This window comes from Sesamum indicum, linkage group LG6 (assembly GCF_000512975.1).
Source record: "Sesamum indicum cultivar Zhongzhi No. 13 linkage group LG6, S_indicum_v1.0, whole genome shotgun sequence".
In the NCBI taxonomy this organism is placed as follows: Eukaryota; Viridiplantae; Streptophyta; class Magnoliopsida; order Lamiales; family Pedaliaceae; genus Sesamum; species Sesamum indicum.
The window spans coordinates 20,107,215-20,121,777 of NC_026150.1; the positions used below are offsets into that span (position 1 = coordinate 20,107,215).

Consider the following 14,563-nt stretch of genomic DNA (forward strand, 5'->3'; position numbering starts at 1 on the left):
TCAGAGCACTTATTCTTGAACCATCGGAGCCCTTTCCTTATAGAAGCTTTCACCCGACCTTCAACACTGTACACTTTATACCTTGCTATCCGTTTCCGCCTCTTCATCTCCGGCTCAATATTAAATCCCCAGGGCTTCCCCGCCCCCGCCACCTCACACCCGGCCGGAGGGATCGGTGGTGAATCCGACGATTGCTGCCGAGCCATCATGCAGATACCGTTCTAGCTTCCTCTCCCGTTCGCCACCCACGGAACTTTGGTCTGCGCGGACCGGCGCACAAGGATATTATTGAGTTGTAACTACGTGCTGATAATATCCTTTACAAAGTCCTGGAGTGCAGCTCGCAATTAGGTTGTGTGAACACGTCGTGCAATAATATTCTAGCTACTTCCCACCCAAATTAAATAAATGTCATGCTACAATTCTTGTCATGTAATTATTGGTAATGTTATTAATAATGGCTGCCAATCTGGTTTATGATCAATCTGCCTGCCTCATCACTTCCTCTCACAACTCAACTCATTTTGCCACCAAACTTTTTAAAAGAAAATTCTTCTCTACCATTTACTTTAACTCAAATGCAATTTAGTTCAAATTTCAAAATATATATAGAGAGAGAGGGGTGTTAATGTAAAAGTTGTTGGTAATAAATATTGTTGACCGATAGTATTTTTATATTCTTTTAACATTTAGATCGGGACACACAATATTTACGTATATATAGTTAGATAGATACGATGTATATTTAAAAAAATTAATATATAATTAAAATCGAATTTAGTGATTAATGTGAGTAAAAGTGCAATATAAAATGATAATTGATGGTTAAAGAATGATGTGAACATATATTAATCATATTTAGGAGTATAATTTGTTAAAGTCAGTTTTGAGTCAGAAATGGCTCTCTTGTTTATGTTAGTATACATAAGAGCATAAATGTTAGGTTCAAGATAAGCAGTGGCCCAACCCCATCTAGGATCGGATTGAATTAATAAAATAATGGGATGGATTGGGCCAAGTTTACTTGAAATTGGGTCGGTCCTGGGCCAATCTTAGGTAATGAAACTTGGGACCAGCCCAGCCCAGTGGCCGAGGACCACCTAGTCTTGAGTCGAACCTATTGAGCTATTCTTTTTAATAAAAATAATACATGACATATATGTTTTGTTTTAAACTTCTATATTAACTATTCTAGTAGCTTTTTTTTTTATATACTTTTGAAGCTCTAAAAATCATTATATTTATTGTTTAACTTCTAAATTTTCAATACTTTAATTTATTAGTACTATTTATTTATTTTTTTAAAATTTATTTTAAGACCTTTTTAAATTTATTATTTTAAGTTGTTCATCAAACTATTATTTAAGTTTGTGGATTGAGCCTGGGTTTATAAATAGACCCAATGGAAGCTCATTTAATGGTCCTGGACCATTCCAGGACCGATAATGAATAACAGTGGGCTGGTTCTGCACAAGACTTTTTCAGGACGGTTCTGAACTGACCTGATCCATTGTGCACCTTGATCTTGGGTTGAAGTTTAGTTATATGCTCTATATATTCAATTAATAAGCCCACAATGAATGGAGGAGGCTTATTGGGCTCATGTAAGAAACTTCAGAGGGTCCAGAATTTTTTGGACCAGTTAAAGTACTTATTGTAGCTGGATTGAACCTGTGGTCCACCCCATCATTTGATCCAACTCAACCGGCGTTTTGCTTCCCTACATCATAGCCGTTGGATATCATGCACTATGGTCGGACCCACACCAACGCCACGAGATGTCGGGTTCCAATCTGACGGCCGATATTCGGAACTCATGCGCACGATAACCCCATTCAACCACTCAGCGCACGATAGCTCACTCACGCCAAAGACGATTATCTTCCTCCATGGATGCGCACTGTTCCCTTTCCGGTTCTTCCCCGCCCTTCCGATTTTCCCTTAAATTTGCTCAAACTTTGAAAAGATCGGAGGCTGTTTCCACTTTCCCAAGTCTTTGGTAAGTTATTTCATGCTAATTCTCTTCGTTCTCCTTTGTTTCTATCAATTCTCCCAAGTGCTAATACTATCCTGCTAACAATTGATCCCAGTTATTTATGCTCATTTTGTTTGAGTTCTCGTAGCTGAAGCTCATTAGTAATGTACATTCCTTATTATTGTACGAAAATACTCGTAAAATCATAATTCTTGCGCTGTTTAATACGACTTCGCCATTAATTTTTCAGATGCTGAAATCTCATTTTATATAAGAATGTTTCCGAGGATTGATCGACGCAGAGAAGCATTTGCAGGTTCTAGAGTTTTCATGATCTGGAAATTTTAGCTGGTAAAATAGTTCTTTAATTTTTTTCATCTAGACTACTTTGATTGATTTAAAATACTTCTCGATTGTGATAATGTACAAAGTATAACTGCTGATTATTATTTGAATTTGTATGTGAAGCACTTTGTCGTGTTTCTGTATCCGGACTGCTATGTTACAGAGTCGTTAGTTTCATGGGCTTCTGTGAATCATGATTTCTAAAACTGGTGTCATCAGGGTTTTGTATGTTTTTCATATACTGCGGTCATCAATCTTCTCTCCGCATCTCTTGTTGTCACTGAGTTACTCTGGAAACTGCACTGCTTTTGAGTCTTGTTTATCTCAGCTACGAGTTTGTGCTTCCTGGAGTCCATCTATGTAGCGGATTGTATGTGATTGTTTCTTTTGAGAAGCAGAAAACTTATATTACAGTTTCTGTTGTTTATTGTGTGTTACTTTTCTGATTGGGATCTACTCTGCTCAATCTAATTCTCAATTATAATAAATTATTTCCAGTCACCATATCTGGAGATTGATTTATCTTGGTGGCATAAAATGCCTGAGCAAACAAATATAGTCAAAGAAACTTCTGAGAATGGATCAGAGTCATCTCCAGATGATAATGGCACTATAGAGGAAATGCCAGAAGACACAATATTGTCACGGCAAACATCTGTGAACCTTGTACCATTCATTGGACAAAGATTTGTGTCACAGGATGCTGCCTATGAATTTTATTGTAGCTTTGCCAAGCAATGTGGCTTCTCAATTAGACGCCATCGTACACGTGGAAAAGATGGTGTAGGCAGGGGAATCACAAGGAGGGACTTTACCTGCCACCGTGGTGGTTATCCTCAGCTAAAGCCAACAGCAGATGGAAAACTACAGAGGAATAGAAAATCATCCCGCTGCGGGTGTCAAGCGTATATGAGGATTGTTAAACGGGCTGATTTTGATGTACCTGAATGGCGTGTCACTGGTTTTAGCAATGTCCACAACCATGAACTCTTGAAGTCCAATGAGGTGCAACTACTTCCAGCCTATTGCACGATGACTGCTGATGACAAGAGTCGTATTTGTATGTATGCTAAAGCTGGGATGTCTGTGCGTCAAATGCTCAGATTAATGGAGCTAGAGAAAGGTATTAAGCTAGGCTGTTTACCATTCTCTGAGATTGATGTCAGAAATTTGCTCCAGTCATTCAGAAATGTGGACCGGGATAATGATCCAATTGACCTACTCAAAATGTGTAAGGAGAAGAAAGACACTGATCCCAACTTCAAGTACAACTACAAGCTTGATTCAAATAACAGGATAGAGCACATAGCATGGTCATATGCTTCATCCATCAGATTGTATGAGGCATTTGGAGATGTTGTAGTTTTTGATACAACACATCGTTTGGATGCTTATGATATGCTTCTTGGGATTTGGATTGGAGTGGACAATCATGGAACATATTGCTTCTTTGGTTGCTTGCTTCTTCGAGATGAAAACGTGCAGTCATTCTCCTGGGGCCTGAAGGTACTGACTGCATCTTGGTGTCGCTTATGGCATTTCATAAATTTTTCCTCTAAACCTTTAACACGGTTGATGCTTATATTCTCATTCTAAAGGAAATTGACATTGTTTATTGGTTCGATTTAATGCAATATTTTGCTGGAACATTGTTTATCTTAAAGAATCCTGGGACACTGGGGGACCTAAATTTTGAGTTGACAAAGATAAAGTTCTTAGGAAGTCCTAAAAGTATCTGAACGTCTCTCATTTCTGTTAATTTTGTTGTGATTGGCAGACATTCTTGGCTTTCATGAACGGAAAAGCTCCAGGAACAATTTTGACTGATCAGAACACATGGCTTAAAGAAGCAATTTCTACAGAAATGCCAGGGACTAAACATGCCTTCTCCATATGGCATATCATTTCAAAGTTTTCTGATTGGTTTTCTGTCATACTTGGGCCCCAGTATGATAATTGGAAAGCTGAATTTCATCGTCTTTATAATCTGCACACTGTTGAGGAATTTGAAGTTGGATGGAGGGAGATGGTTGATATATATGGACTGCATGGAAACAAGCACATCGTCAGCTTGTATGCACTTCGTACATATTGGGCACTACCTTTTCTGAGATCATATTTTTTCGCAGGAATGACGAGTACATTTCAGTCAGAGTTGATAAATTCCTACATCCAGCGATTTCTAAGTGCACAATCTGAACTTGATAATTTCGTAGAGCAGGTGGCAACCTCTCTCTCTCTCTCTCCCTCCCTCTCTCTCCCTCTCTCTCTCTCTCTCTCTCTCCCTCTCTCTCTCTCTCTCTCTCTCTCTCTCTCCCTCCCTCCCTCTCTCTCTCTCTCTCTCTCTCTCTCTTTCTCTCTCCTGTCCATTTCTCTCTAAATAATTAGAGATTCCAACATTTGCTCTTTTCACAGGTGGCCTCAGTTTTAGATGCAAGAGATCAAGCAGGAGCAAAACTGAAGATGCTACACAAGGTCCCTAGAGCATCTCTCAAAACAGGATCACCAATTGAGTCACATGCTGCTACTGTCCTTACACCATATGCCTTCTGCAAGCTACAAGAAGAACTAGTTTTGGCACCACAATATGCAACAATGTTGGTGGATGAAAGTTATTTTATTGTGAGACACCACACGGAAGTGGATGGTGGGTGCAAAGTGTTATGGGTCCCGCAAGATGAGTTCATCACCTGTAGTTGTCGTCATTTTGAGTTTTCAGGAATCCTCTGTAGGCATGTTTTTCGTGTTCTATCAACAAATAATTGCTTTCACATTCCAGATCAATATATACCTCTACGTTGGCGTGACTCATTGTTCACAAAATCTGCACGCACTTCTTCGGGAAAGGTACAGTTGTTACAGTCGATGATTTCATCACTAATTACAGAGTCGATAGAAACCGAAGATCGCCTTGATGTTGCCTGTGATCACATTGCTTTGGTCCTGGCCCGCATCAAAGAGTTTCCTGGTACAGCAGATGGCAGTAATGATATTGCTTATAACAGCCCCTCTGGTTCCCTGATTCTTCCAGATGTTGAAGATTCTCATAGTATTGCTCAAAGTTTCAGCGGGAATGCTCATGAATGTTTAGCATTTGCCAAGTTGAAAGACAGGAGATCAAGAGATGAACTAGACATGTACAGGAAGAGAAGACGCTGTTCAGTTCCTTGCTGTGGACAATTTGGGCATGAAGCCAACAATTGCCCAATGGTCAGAGATGATGATTTAAACGGAGATGGGCTAGGGTTTCTCTAGCATAACTGTGAAAGATGCGTAGCTGCTCAATAATGTCGTAGATGTGCAGTCCCACATCTTATACAGTAAAATCTTCCAGGCTTCTCAACTGACAGCTACAGGTTTTATATAATCTTACTTTCTTACTGTTACTCACAGGATAGATATATTCCTCACATGATGAAATAGATTCATGGTAGAAATAGTTTGTGCCTTCCAAAGACTGGAAACCAGAGAGCTTTTCCCCTTATAATATATGTTGCTTGATAGTGGGAAATACGTGTAAAAATGCGAAGGTTTAACCAATGCATTATGAATTTAAGTTCTGATGCTATAACTCATCATTTTGTGAATTTCATGAGAATACACTAGTGGCAGCTAAGATAATGCCGTCAAGATTTCGGCACATTTAGTGCTGAAGTCACTATAAGATTGACTGCTCGTTTTCAGGTTCATCAGCTATGGAAACTTTGCTTAGCCTACTCGGCAGTTTCTTGGCATCATTATTTCTGATCCTTCTACCCCTTCTCCGGCGGTGGTTCAGCCCATATACTGCTCTGAGTGCAAGGGCTTTCCCTAAACAGGATTCAGTTTTCTCTCCACTGTTTTGCGAACTCTCTGGAGCTTCATTCTGGTGGCGGTTGAGAGAAACTTCACGGCTTGCTGTTTCAGTAGCCATGGCTCACAAATTTGTATAGAATACCAAAGGGAATTTTATATGTCTTGCTCAGAGGAAACAGGATTGCGATGTTCCCGTGGGAAGAGAGTAACTGAACTTATATACTCGGGTCTTACTAATACTGTTTTTGGCATTTTGGAGAAAAGCGACATGGAAGCTTATGTCAGGGGGCGGTGGTGGGATGAAAAAAGGTAAGGGTGGAGGAGATTGAAAGCAAAGTTTTGCCTTGGCCGAAAGAAATTCTGTTGTTAATGCTCTTCTTCCAACAAATCTTGGATAAGAAGAAAATACATGCCAAAGAAAAGTGAAAGTACCCGCTCACTTACTGCCACCACTTGCTAGAATAACATTTCATGTTCGAGATCCGATTTCTAATGCTCTCTACTGTAAAAGAGAGAAATCCATTGATTTATCTTAATTTATGAGAATTTTTAAGGATTTTGAGTAGAGGGAACCAACATTATTGGTGAATCATTCTTATTATGAGAAAATGAAGAGGATTTTGAGTGATTCCAATTTATTGTATCTCTTCAGTTCTTCCTTCCCTAACATTAATGGGGAATTTGGACTTCGTCAATGTAAATTTGTACTCGTATAAATTGTGAATATCCGACATGATAATGATATCATGTATGTGATAATTGTTATGACAATTGATAGCTTAAGTTGTACAAACTCAGTAGGTCAGCATCACCAAGGCCAAGATTAATGATGAAAACATTTATATGGAGAAGGGAGGAGCACCCGTACCATCGAACATTAAGGGGTCGTTTACTTTTTAGGATGAAAAAATTGGTAGATTTTGAGTAGGTTGGGGTAAAAATGAATGATAGGATAAATACACAAGTTTTATCGAGTGAAGTAAATGTCAGTTTCATGGCTGATTTGTAAATCATTTTTGTGGGGCGTATGTATTTACATTGTAGGATAATTTATGGGTATATTATATGTTGATTTTCAAAAATACCTTGATGGTCATACGCTGTAGATTTTGGATTTGGATAGGTGAGAATCAGTTGGACAAAATTTTGCTTATCCTATGATTGGAATATGGAAGAATGCATTTTATCCAGGAAGGGGCGGTTTGGGTTTGCATGAAAGGGATTCCCTATCAAATCAAACATGTTGAGACAGGTACTGGACTTGGCCCATCTGTTGTCTTGTCAAAATATGATTTGGGCCCTTTCACATGGCCCAAAACTTCAAACAACCTTCACCCGTCTACAAAGTCGGTGGCATGGCATCCAATCGGTCCCTTATTCAACGGCCACGATCTTAAGCTAAAGAAGGGTTCCCGATGACTTATACATGGCCATTCAAAATTCAAATCAGTGGCAATTTGGTGAATAATCGCGAAACCGAGCCGGGATACGAATGAAGACGGTGGTTGGCACCCTATAATGATCATCGGCCCATTTCCTCACGCAAATATCCTCTCCAACTCCAACACTTATTCGGCTCAAAAACCTTTCCTCTCTAAAGTGGAAAGAGAAAATTCTCCTAGTAATCCCTTCTGATCCGACACAGATACACGCAGTTGTTACCTAGAATCGGTTTTCTTTTACTTTTAGATTTTCTTTTTCTTCTTTATTGGATTGACGGAACGATGTCGTTGAGGCCGAGCGCGAGGACGGAGGTCCGCCGGAGCCGGTACAAGGTGGCTGTCGACGCGGAGGAAGGTCGACGACGGCGGGAGGATAATATGGTGGAGATCCGGAAGAATAGAAGAGAGGAGAACTTGCTGAAGAAGCGACGCGAGGGGCTCCAAGCTCAGCAATTGCAGCCTACAGTCAATGTCCCGCAGCTCGATAAGAAGGTAATATCTGATAACCGATTTTGTGTTTTTTTCTTAACCTTCAACATACTATATGGTCTGGTATGTAGGTTCCACCCGATCCCGATTGGATTGGTTGTTCTGTCGATTGATTGTTGAATCTGCTGCGGCGATAGATAGTTGACTGTTGTTTAGGGTCGGATTTGGATTCGAGTGTGTAATTGCTCAGTTCGAGTGTTAATATAGTAGTGTAACATAAGAATTTGTGGATGATTGTTGTAAGCGTGAAATTTAGTTGTGGATTCTATTCCATCTTTTTTTCAGTTGGAAAGCCTTCCAGCAATGGTCGCTGGGCTTTGGTCGAACGATGGTGCCTTGCAACTTGAGGCGACTACTCAATTCCGTAAACTACTTTCGATAGGTAAATAACTAGCATTAGTGTCTGGTAATTAATTTTCACCTTAACTTCCTGTTCTCTGCGTATGTTTTGCGGTTGAAATTTTTATGTTTTGTTAAAAATGACTGGGTTTCTTATGGTTATTATGTTCCAACAGAGCGAAATCCACCAATCGAGGAAGTGATACAGTCTGGAGTTGTTCCTCGTTTTGTTGAGTTTCTTGCAAGAGATGATTACCCACAGCTCCAGGTATAAATTACGGATGAATCCCTGCTGGCTGTTGCTATTGTCAAATTTAATATGTTCTCAAGTAATGACTTTGTTCTGTTTGTAGTTTGAGGCAGCCTGGGCGCTCACAAACATTGCTTCTGGGACGTCAGAAAACACCAAGGTTGTGATCGATCATGGTGCTGTTCCAATTTTTGTGAGACTCCTTAGCTCTTCAAGTGATGACGTGCGCGAGCAGGTACATGTTGCAAAATATAAATGCTCCATGCTCTATTTGCTTATACTGCCTGCCATCTTATGATAAAAGAATACTGATCAAACTATAAGCTGTATTGGTTATTCCGGCCGGACTTGATGTGAAGGTTTGATGATGTATGTAGGCGGTTTGGGCATTAGGAAATGTTGCTGGGGACTCACCAAAGTGTCGTGATCTTGTCCTTAGTTATGGAGCATTAATGCCTTTGTTGGCGCAATTTAATGATCAGGCGAAGTTATCCATGTTGCGGAATGCAACGTGGACATTGTCCAACTTTTGTCGGGGAAAGCCGCAACCTCAGTTTGAGCAGGTTTGTCTTTAAGTGAATCTCACTTTGTTGGAATCCTTTGTGATCTCTTCTTCTGGCAACCCATGTACCCTCACATATCTTATCTAAAATCTCTTGAGCAGGTCAAAGCTGCCCTCCCTGCCCTTGCTCATCTTATACATACAAATGATGAAGAAGTCCTTACAGATGCATGCTGGGCACTATCATATCTATCTGATGGCACTAATGATAAAATCCAAGCTGTGATTGAGGCTGGCGTGTGCCCTCGTTTGGTTGAGCTTTTACTGTAAGTGAAAGATTTATGTGAAAATTGTTCATAGATGCCAAGGCTGTGAAATCTTCTGAAGTTTCAGTTGGTTTGTTGAACTCTTCATATGATTTCTTATTTTTACCGCTTGCACTGTCATTTGTTTGTTTTGTAGACATCCCTCACCATCTGTTTTGATTCCTGCCCTACGCACTGTTGGTAATATTGTGACTGGTGATGATATCCAGACTCAGGTATCTGATTCATTGTTTTACTTCCATGTCAAGTAATAGAGTGATTTCTTCTATGGAAGTTAAAACATAAAATATCTTGTTATGTAATAAAAGTGATGATTTAGGCCCAATCATCTTTTTACTTGTGCTTTCTGTGTACTATGCTTCACTTCAGGAGAGCCAATAATGAGAAATGGAGTCCAGTATCCTCAATGTAATCTTATGGGGTTGTGATTGGTAGTTAAAAGATTTATAAAGGATTTAGTACAGCTAATTTTAGAGGAGAAATAATAAAAGTGATCATTTAAGCCTAACCATATATGTTGTTATGCCTTGTGGTTATGAAAATGAAACCCAATGTCTTCAATGTGGTTTATGTGGTCATGAAGTGGTAGTTAAAAAATTTTAAAAGATTTTTCACTACATGTTGTCTATAGTGCAGTTAGTTTTAGCGCCTCCTGCAGTCCTCCATATATTGATTATTTTACATGTACTTTTTAGACTATTTAGCTGGTGTTGTTTCTGTTCTGATGTTATATTTAGTGCGAGGTGTAGAATTAGCATCATTTTCCATTTTTGTATTCAGGAATGGGCTTCCAACTTGTTTTCTTTCCATATTTCAGGTTATCATTGATAATAGAGCTCTTCCTTGCCTGCTTAACCTGTTGACACAAAACTACAAGAAAAGCATAAAAAAGGAAGCTTGTTGGACCATCTCAAACATCACAGCAGGAAATAGAGATCAGATTCAGGTATTTCAGAGAGCAGTAGAGATGTGTTACCTTGATATCTGTGCTTACTGATTCATGAATCTTCTCTTGACGTGTGAACTGGTGTATCTTAAGCTGCTAGGTTTTATATGTGAGAGCATGGTCATTCTTGTCTCATCACTGATATTGCTCTTATCTTGATTAAGTATTTACTTTTGTTTTTTAAGTTGTACACTGTCAATTGCTGAGGCTGTGTCATTCCAATGAGCAGGCTGTGATTGAGGCTGGTATCATATCCCCTCTCGTTGTCCTGCTTCAAAATGCTGAGTTTGAGATAAAGAAAGAAGCTGCCTGGGCTATTTCAAATGCCACTTCTGGTGGAACTAATGATCAAATCAAGTATAGTAATTTGCCACTGATTTCCTATTTTGTTAATTATAGCAAATCTGGTCTGAATTAGTTCAACTTGTTTGGCAGGCTTTTGGTACGTGAGGGGTGCATAAAGCCATTGTGTGACCTTTTAGTTTGCCCCGACCCAAGAATTGTCACAGTCTGCTTGGAAGGACTTGAGAACATTCTTAAGGTTGGAGAAGCAGAGAAGAATCAAGGTAACACAGGAGATGTGAATGTCTTTGCTCAGATGATTGATGATGCACAAGGCCTAGAGAAGATTGAAAATCTTCAGAGTCATGACAATAATGAAATTTATGAGAAGGCTGTGAAGGTACTTGAAACATATTGGCTGGAAGAAGATGATGAACAACTGGTCTCTGGGGATACTCAACAATCTGGCTTCAACTTTGGAGGCGGTGACCTTCCAGTTCCATCTGGAGGATTCAAGTTTGGGTGAAGGTACGTGCAGTTTTAGTTTAAGTTCTATCCTTTAACATCTAGAATGGGCTTTCCATTTGAATATTCTTGTTGGAGTTGTTTTCCTTGTCTGGATTTGCAACTTGTTATCCTTTGTTATGTGGTGGGAGATCATTGCCAGCATCCCTTATTGGGTGTTTAAACTAATGTTATTCTTAATTTTTGAGCTGATTGTCTTTTGTTGGTTCTTCTTGAATTCAATATGTTGCATTGTGCTCAACAGAGATCAAATGAGAAGTGTTGGTTAATCCTGTTCGCATGTATTTTGAAGCTTCTATCTCAATGTTAATATCGCAACACCATTTGACATGGTTGGGAAACTTTACAGGAGGCTATTATCTCAGTAGTCAAAATGCGCTTCTGATCTGGCCAGTTGAATAGTTGGAGTCAGTGGGCTGTCGGTCTGGGAAGGTTCATCCTAAGTTGCAGTCGCGGTCGATGTCAGGGAGATTTATTCAGTCCATCATTGTTAGTTTGGTCCTCTTAAGGTGGCTGAATAGTATAAAGGTCGTGTGTTGTGATCAGCCGGGTCAGATGATGAGCGTTTGGTTTTGCAAGTGAAACTGCTTGAAGATTAGTGTCCTCTTTTGTTTTGATGGTCCCAATGGTTGAGTTTTTTTCTTCATAAAGTTGGAAAGATGGTATAGGTTCTAGGTATATATATTGCCCATGGAAGTCATTTCCATGTTAAGCTGGAGTAAATAAAGGGAGGACTCATCGTTATATCTGTATTTTTGTGAATGTTTGAAGTTTGATATACTTTTTGGTCAATCGGAAGCAAGAGTGATTGTTATGACTTCCGCGAACGGGTTATAATATTTTGAGAATCTGTATTAATCGAATGTGCATGGTGCCTTTAATTTTCTTTAAGCCATCCATTTCTTGATTGCTGGAAGCCAATCAATTCTTGCTCCAACTCTCTTCTTGATTCATAACTATAATATGTCATTTGCACTTTAAAGTCTTTGTTTTGTTAAAGTTCTTCTGCCAGCATTTTCTATGTTTTCTGCCCAATTCCATCTGAACTTCTAATCGAGGTTTAGTAACTTGAAAATACAAAATGCACTGATTTTTTCTCTATTTCCAATGAAAAATTGATTTAGTTAATCAAAAAATTGAACGCACTTGAAAAATTATTCACATCTGAACTGCAGCTTGTGTTGTTTAATACAAAATGGCGCATCGTATGCACATCTGCTGTCTCGATGCAGATGCTTGGCATATAGCGTTGTCCTTTGCTTTTCAGAAGAATCAGGATCTCTGCGGCTGAAATCAGCTTTCAGCTCCTACAGTCGGTCTGCAAGGGATATGATTTGCGATTCTTCATCATAAGTTATGTTTTTTGATATTGATATTCCAATGAAAACATGGTGCGCAGCAAGTTTTCGCTGTTTCTTCGCCTGATGCAGCACATACTCCATTTCGTTAGAGAAAACAGAGATGTGGAGGAGGAATACCAATAAGTGGTATACACTGATAGTTACACTGTTAAGTTGCCGCATTGAATCTTGGTGCGACAAACAAAACCAAAAATTTTGGACCAAACAGAAGCAGTTGGATTGTTCTCTTCCTGTGTTAACGGGATAGTTACATGGCCCAACCGCTCTCCTATGAGATTAGATGTAGTTATATGTAAATTTTTGTTATTTACAAAATTATATACAATATTCTTGACACTTTTATTTTTGTAAAATAAATAGATCTCTTTATTAGTCGAAGTTTATCAAGTTTATTTAAATAATATAATTTATGTTTATTCTCAATTGACATATTATTGATTTAATGCAGTTCAAACAAATTTTTTCTAAATAAATTATATTTAAGCAGTAATGTATGTGAAGAAGTACATTTTTGCCCTTATAAGGGTATAATTTGGTTAGAAAAATATTGATTGACCTGTAAAAAGTCAGTAGTAAGAGGTAACTATGAATTTCTGTTAAATTCTTTTGCTAATATAAGCGAATTTCATGAATTTTGTTAATAAATAAATTAATAAATCGATAAAAATAAGCATAAAAAATATTAGATATAATTTTATAAATCACAAAAAATCTATATATATACTGCAGTAAACATAAGAAAAAAGGTGTTATAATTATCCCTTCCTTAAATATCGCTTTCGTAATGGTAGAGAGCGAGGGAGATGGTGTACGAAGGTGGAGTAAATTGTACAGAACCGGGGTTATGTTGCTATCCTGCACCTGCAGCCTTTTTGGAGTTGTGGACAAATGGCAATAAATAAATAATGGGTTTTTGGTGTCTCGGAATGGAACAACCCGAATCGGCGAATCCTGTACTTCTCCCCGGCATTTTTCTCCATGAGATACCTTTACATTGGAGCATCTCTAATTTTCATTTGCAAGTTTAAAATGTTTATTTTCGATGGAAAGTTTCAGGTGTTCAGTGTGATGGATGGGATTCCAATCTAGTCTCAAACTCAAATTTAAACTTGAGAACATTTAGTAAAGTTTTTACAACTCATGCCAAAATTAGTAGATGCTGTTCCTAGAAATAAAAGTATGGTATTTAGCTGATGTATAGTGAGCTTTTAATGTCTCTACTCTTCTAAATACTCCAAATATGCTTTTAGAGGTGCATTAAATCCTGCAAAACAAGATAGCGTTAGGGCCAAGCCAAAAGAGGGTTCAATTATGGTTTTTCGATGCTCAAATCAATCTTGAGCTCAAAGTCTCTAAGAGAAATAGTGTAACAAGTTGGAGTAGCAAAATTTGTACCTGACGAGGGAGAGTCAATATTTATAAATGCCGATCTGGTTGTACGATTTCACGTACACCCTTTATCGAAAACATGATGTACGATGTGCAATAGGCCATACATACTGGAAATGAACAGTGACAGAGGGTGGTCCTAACAGACAAGGTAATGTTTTTGTCAGTTAAGGATGCTTGCCCTTTTGATCAAATACGAAGGTCTCATGGATACCTTATAAAGTAGCAAAATAGCAATAGATATAAAGCCCTTAGGAAAGGTCTTCGAACATACTATTTTTGAAGGTCTCCTGTGGAGTCTTCTATGATAAATTCGTGAATATGAAAGGTATTTTGTTGATCTTAAAGATCTCTAATGTGTCATTACAATATCCCCACAGTTACCAAATTTTGAGGATGCGGATCTTCTCCAACACTCCTGTTTCTGCCGAAGATTTTCTGCCTATTAAAAGATATTCTTACTTTTAGAAATCTCACAAGGTTTATGATCTTCCTCCTACCTTCCGTTGGTTTTGTAGTGTATTTCTTGATTGATGGATTCCGCAAGTAATTCTGAGGAAAGAACTTTAAGTGATGTACCTCTTAGAGTTAGATCGG

General features: G+C 38.6%; 2 protein-coding genes across 5 annotated transcripts; both read left to right on the top strand.

Annotated features, from left to right (window-relative positions):
- Positions 1,785 to 6,749, top strand: LOC105165201 (protein FAR1-RELATED SEQUENCE 11). Of its 4 annotated transcripts, XR_848077.2 has the most exons (6): positions 1,785 to 1,999; positions 2,226 to 2,326; positions 2,819 to 3,826; positions 4,098 to 4,541; positions 4,736 to 5,676; positions 6,005 to 6,749. XR_848077.2 is itself a non-coding variant. In XM_011084127.2 (5 exons), the coding sequence occupies exons 3-5, from the start codon at positions 2,858 to 2,860 to the stop codon at positions 5,573 to 5,575; spliced, it is 2,253 nt and encodes a 750-aa protein (XP_011082429.1). In that variant the 5' UTR covers positions 1,785 to 1,999; positions 2,226 to 2,326; positions 2,819 to 2,857; the 3' UTR covers positions 5,576 to 6,749. The 4 variants fall into 4 exon arrangements, 3 of the variants coding, with proteins under 3 accessions (XP_011082429.1, XP_020550427.1, XP_011082430.1); XM_011084127.2 differs by having other exon boundaries at positions 4,736 to 6,749; XM_020694768.1 differs by having other exon boundaries at positions 2,226 to 2,291; positions 4,736 to 6,749.
- LOC105165202 (importin subunit alpha) lies at positions 7,650 to 12,111 on the top strand. The gene is made up of 11 exons (XM_011084130.2): positions 7,650 to 8,049; positions 8,332 to 8,428; positions 8,562 to 8,653; positions 8,739 to 8,870; positions 9,013 to 9,198; positions 9,300 to 9,463; positions 9,600 to 9,678; positions 10,281 to 10,409; positions 10,639 to 10,766; positions 10,845 to 11,219; positions 11,566 to 12,111. The coding sequence occupies exons 1-10, from the start codon at positions 7,840 to 7,842 to the stop codon at positions 11,215 to 11,217; spliced, it is 1,590 nt and encodes a 529-aa protein (XP_011082432.1). The 5' UTR covers positions 7,650 to 7,839; the 3' UTR covers positions 11,218 to 11,219; positions 11,566 to 12,111.